Source organism: Quercus robur, chromosome 4, assembly GCF_932294415.1.
Source record: "Quercus robur chromosome 4, dhQueRobu3.1, whole genome shotgun sequence".
In the NCBI taxonomy this organism is placed as follows: domain Eukaryota; kingdom Viridiplantae; phylum Streptophyta; class Magnoliopsida; order Fagales; family Fagaceae; genus Quercus; species Quercus robur.
Genome location: NC_065537.1, coordinates 52,391,309 through 52,396,235, shown reverse-complemented (window position 1 = coordinate 52,396,235; position 4,927 = coordinate 52,391,309). Strand labels below are relative to the sequence as shown.

General features: G+C 34.4%; 1 protein-coding gene across 1 annotated transcript; it reads left to right on the top strand.

The window, feature by feature from the left end:
* Window positions 1-1,957: 1,957 nt before the first annotated feature.
* Window positions 1,958-2,941, top strand: LOC126722163 (agamous-like MADS-box protein MADS2). The gene has a single exon (XM_050425313.1). It carries the CDS (start codon window positions 1,958-1,960, stop codon window positions 2,939-2,941), a length of 984 nt encoding a protein of 327 aa, XP_050281270.1.
* The last annotated feature ends 1,986 nt before the right edge of the window (window positions 2,942-4,927 follow it).

Here is a 4,927-nt window from a genome sequence, read left to right as displayed (position 1 = left end):
AAATTAAATCGGGATTACAGAATTGTGGTGTGGAAAAAGGGAGAAAGAGAGAAGTAGTGGCAAGTTTGGGAGAATTTCCTTAGTCTTTTGTAGGGTTTTTTTTTTTTTTTGGTTTCGTTTTGGTTTTTGTTTTTATTTTACCCTCGTTCTCACATTTTTTTTTATGAGAGAGTTTCAACCTATGGCGTCTGCTCCTAATGATAACTCTTTATCATCAAACCAAAACATCAATTTTTGGTGTAGGTGGAAATTGAACCCTAGATCTCTTATACAACCATCAGAGATTTTACTAGTTGAGCTAATTAGAACCCACCACTCACATATTTTATGCTTAGCAATTGCACTTTCTTCTTAATTGAGAAAAGAAGAACCACTCAACCCTCAATTAATTAATTGTGTATGATGATATTAACTACGGTTACCCACAAAATAGAAGGTTATTTACTTATTTGTGAAAAATCAGGAAAATAAACCTCTTGACTCTTGTCTTGTTCTAATGAATTTTTTATAAAGAATCATATGTCTAGTTTGGATTAAGGGATGGTCATGGTAGAGTAGAGTTGGTCGAAAATTGTATTAACCTTTAAATCAAGACCTAGAATGGGGAATTATTTGAAATTTCAAGGTCAAATCATAAATGCACATATAGAGCAAGAAAGCCTTGCCCTTACTAGTGGTAGGCATTGACCACCGACTACCCTTGGCATGATGGTCCACAAGTACATAGTTCTTATGGGGTGTGGGATAAATGTTGGGATTCAAATTCATAGGAAGGAATTTCGCATACATTTACATTCTATCTTTTATAATAAAATAGAATTAAAAAAAAAAAAAAAAGTAGTAGTAGTAGTAGTAGGCATTTGCTATTTGGCATAATTGCCTTCCAAATTAGATGAAAATAGATTCTAGTATGTCTAACTCATTCGTAGCAGAAAAGTGAAGTCTTAGTTCCACATGATATAATAGCAAAACACTTCTAAAGTGTAGTCTTCATGGGATTTTCACATTAGACTTAGATTCTTGAGGTCAGAATTTTTTTTCAAATAATTCATATTTACTAAATTAAGACACTTTAAAATGTCAATAATTTAGAATTAAGTGCAAAAATTAAAAATTAAAAAATAATAATAATAAAAAACTGATATAAATAGAGACCCAAAAAAAAAAAAAATTGGCACTAATGTTTCCCAAAAAGAAAATTTCAAGCCATGGTTTTAAGGGGTTTGCTGAGCATCTCCACTTCTATCTATCTATTTTTTTTTAAGGCAAATTAGCCCATAACTATAGAGATTTTTTTTTTTTTTTTTTTTAATTTTTTGATAATCATAATATAGAGTTTTGTTTCAACTCCTAAACCCCCCATAGATATAGGCTTTGGTTTTAAACTAATATATACCTTTAAACTCCGATAATAAAACTTTTTGGGTGTTATATACATGTTTCAATCTTGTAGTTGTAAACATAACACCACTCTTCTTCTTTTTTCGTGGTTTAGTATATAAGAATGTCTTAATGAATTTATAATATTCACTGAAACTGAATATATATATATATATATATATATGTAATAATATGTGTGTGTGTGAGAGAGAGAGAGAGAGAGAGAGAGTAACATGCTAAAGCTGTTTCCTTTTATGTTAATCAATTCGCAAGACTTACCAAACACTATGGTTTAATTTCTCCGGAATTCAGACAGCTATGAATTTAAAATTTTAAATCACAAGAATTTTAAATTCTCAGGAATCAGAAATCACGTCAACCGAACACTGCCTAAGCCAATTATATTATGAGTTTTATTCTTTCACTTAAGTGTACAATTTTAGACAATTAATGTTTCAAGTAGATCATGTTTAGCTCTTTAATACTGATATATATATAAATATATATATCAATTTTTTTTGTCCAATTATATGTCTATATTCTAACTATATCGATCTCTGTTTTGTTAGTTTAGAAAATGGGTCGTGGAAAACTAACCATGAAACTCATGGAGAGTGAGAAATCTCGTAATGTGACTTTTCAGAAGAGAAAGAAGGGCCTAATGAAGAAGGCTTATGAGTTCTCCACCCTCTGTGGAGTTGAAACCTGTATGATCATCTATGGTCCTAAACTTCAAATTCGACCAATGGAGCTTGAAACTTGGCCCCAGAACCATGAAGAAGTTGTCAAAATGATCAACAAGTACAAGGTCAATATTAGGCATAAACGTTCTAGGGGAAGCACTACTTCGTCCGACATTTTTCAAGAGAGGAACAAGAAGGTAGACATTGAGATTTCAAGATTACGCAAGAACATTTTCAATGCAAAGTACCCAACATGGGATGATCGCATTGAAACTTTGCCTCGGGATCAACTAATGGCTGTTCTTGATGTTTTGGATGCAAAGTTTGAAGCTATGACAAGGAGGATGAAGATGTTGCAAGGAAAGCAGCTTATGGTAGGTGGTAATGTTTCTCATAACCCTGAATTAACCAAAAATCATTTTGATAACATGCAAATGCAAGCCTTACGGTGTCAAGACTCTTCAATAAAGCCACTTGATATTCAGTGGCCAACTCAGTTCCAAACCACCCAAGGATCTCACATGGTACCAATTGATAAAAGTCATTATGGTGATCATATGGACAATTCTTTCCTGAATCTTTTGTATGGTGAGGATTGGACTCAATTTAATGCAGTGCCTTCCAACAATATTGTTCAATATGCTCCATTGAATGATCCGTCTAATTACAATATGATACATGGCATGTTGGAGAACACAATATTGAACAATCCTAGTGCCTCCATGAATTACTATGACCTGACCAGACAATTCAGTACTCCACAATATGTGCAGTACCCGATGCTGCCAAATATTTCATCTCAAATGCCTGGTTTTCAAGTGAATGAGTTATATGATATCAGCCAGTTTAATATAAAGAACAAGAATGCCATGATTTAGATTAGCTAATCTTGAAGATTAGGCCTTTCATACCTTCATTTTTTTTTTTTTTTTTTGAGAAGATTAGAACTTTCATACTTGAATGTTAGTTTAGTTTTGGTTTTCACGTACTTAGTTGTTTAACCTTGGTTTTTATTTTAATTTTTTGTTAAGGATGTGAGAGCCTTGGCTTATAATTTTGGAGGCTTGTTTCAAGTATTTAAGACTCCAAAATCCTATTGGATCTTCTTCCAATTATTTATTCTAGTTTTCTTTTTCTTTTTTCTTTTTTTTTTGGAGAAAGAAAACCAGAAACATTAATAAGAAACAGAAGCCAAATCTGCAAGATAAAAAGGGCGAAACTTGTGGAGGTACATCTTCCATCCATACAAGAGAACCTGCAACATGACGTGTATGCCTAATAAAGTTATGAGTTACAGAGTTTCCATTTCTACAAACATGAGAAAAACTAATACAATGAAAATGCTCTGCATAGAGGCAAATATCCTGAATCAAAAGACCAAAAGAAGCTCCTTCTCCCAAAAAAAAAAAAAAAAATACAAAAAACAAAAGAAGCTACCCAGGTAGAGGAATCCTTTAGTGCATTAATCACTATAGCAGAATCTCTTTCAAGAATAGCTGAAAAAATGCCAACCTCAAGAGAGAAAGCCAAAGTTCTACCAGCAGCAACAGCTTCAAGATCCACAATAGAATGATTCTCGGACATGGAAGCAATAACTAAACCTTTGTTATTTCAAATAATGACTCCAATACCAGCAGTAACTTCTTCTTGAAAAACAGCCCCATCGAAAATTTATTTTGAAAACAGTTGTTGGAGGTGGAGACCACAAAACTAGCTGTCGAAGATGGCAGGGTAGAACGGGCTGTGAATGGGGTTGTGCAGCTTGATATTCATCCAAAGAATCACGGGCTCGCTGAATCACCATCTAAATCGGAAAAGCTAGGGGAGAGGACGTAATCTAATTTCTCCTAAACCAGAGCGTCCAAACCATTGAAGCAAACAAATCTAAATCCAATTTTGTCTCCATAAGGACCATAACATAAAGAACCATTTGGGAAAATTTTGAGAATTGTAGGCTTGGTCGAAAACTCCACTGGCTGTCCTTATCCCAGACCGAAGTAAGATGTGAACAAGACCATAGCGAGTGCAAAACATCTTCAGACTCGTGATTGCAGTGATCACAGATAGCTGAATCAATTACCGTCCTATGAGCCAGATTAGCTTTAGTAGGAATTGCATTCCGACAAGCTCTCCACAAAAAATTGCGGACCTTATTAGGTGCAAAAATACTCCAAATTTTTTTCCAAAAGGAACTAGACTGCGTGACCTGAGCTGGGGAGTTTGGGGAAAGGTTTTGGCTATCATTCTTGAGAAAAAAAATTAAAAAATAACCAGACCTAACCAAATAAACACCTGATTGCACATAAGGCCAGAAGAGGGAGTCCTCAGCATCAACTTGACTCAAGGGAATTTTCCTAACAATCTCAACTTCCTCCAAGTTTAGAATTGTTGGTAGAATGTCCATATTCCAGTGGCGAGAAGACGAATCAATAAGGTAACTAACAGTGGCTTCTTCAAGTTCGACCACCATGGGAGATTGGATTCTTGGAGAAGTGATTGAGGGAAGCCCATTGTCAGACCAAATCTTGGTTGAAGCACCGTTACCTATTCTACACTTTGCACCTCTTTTAATAACATCTCTAACCTGTAAATTGCTTTTCCAAGCATAAGAACCTGACCTTGACTCCTTTGATTCCATAATAGAGCAATTTGGAAAAAACCTTAATTTAAAAACTCGATAGAATAATGAGTTCTTATTATGTAACAGTCGCCAAGTCTACTTAGCCAATAGAGCATCATTAAAAAGAGGTAAATCCTTAAAATCCGTGCCTCCTTCTGATTTGGATTTACACATATCCCCCCATTTAACCTAATGATTTTTTCGATAATCTCCACGTTGTCCCCACCAAAATTTACAAATCAGA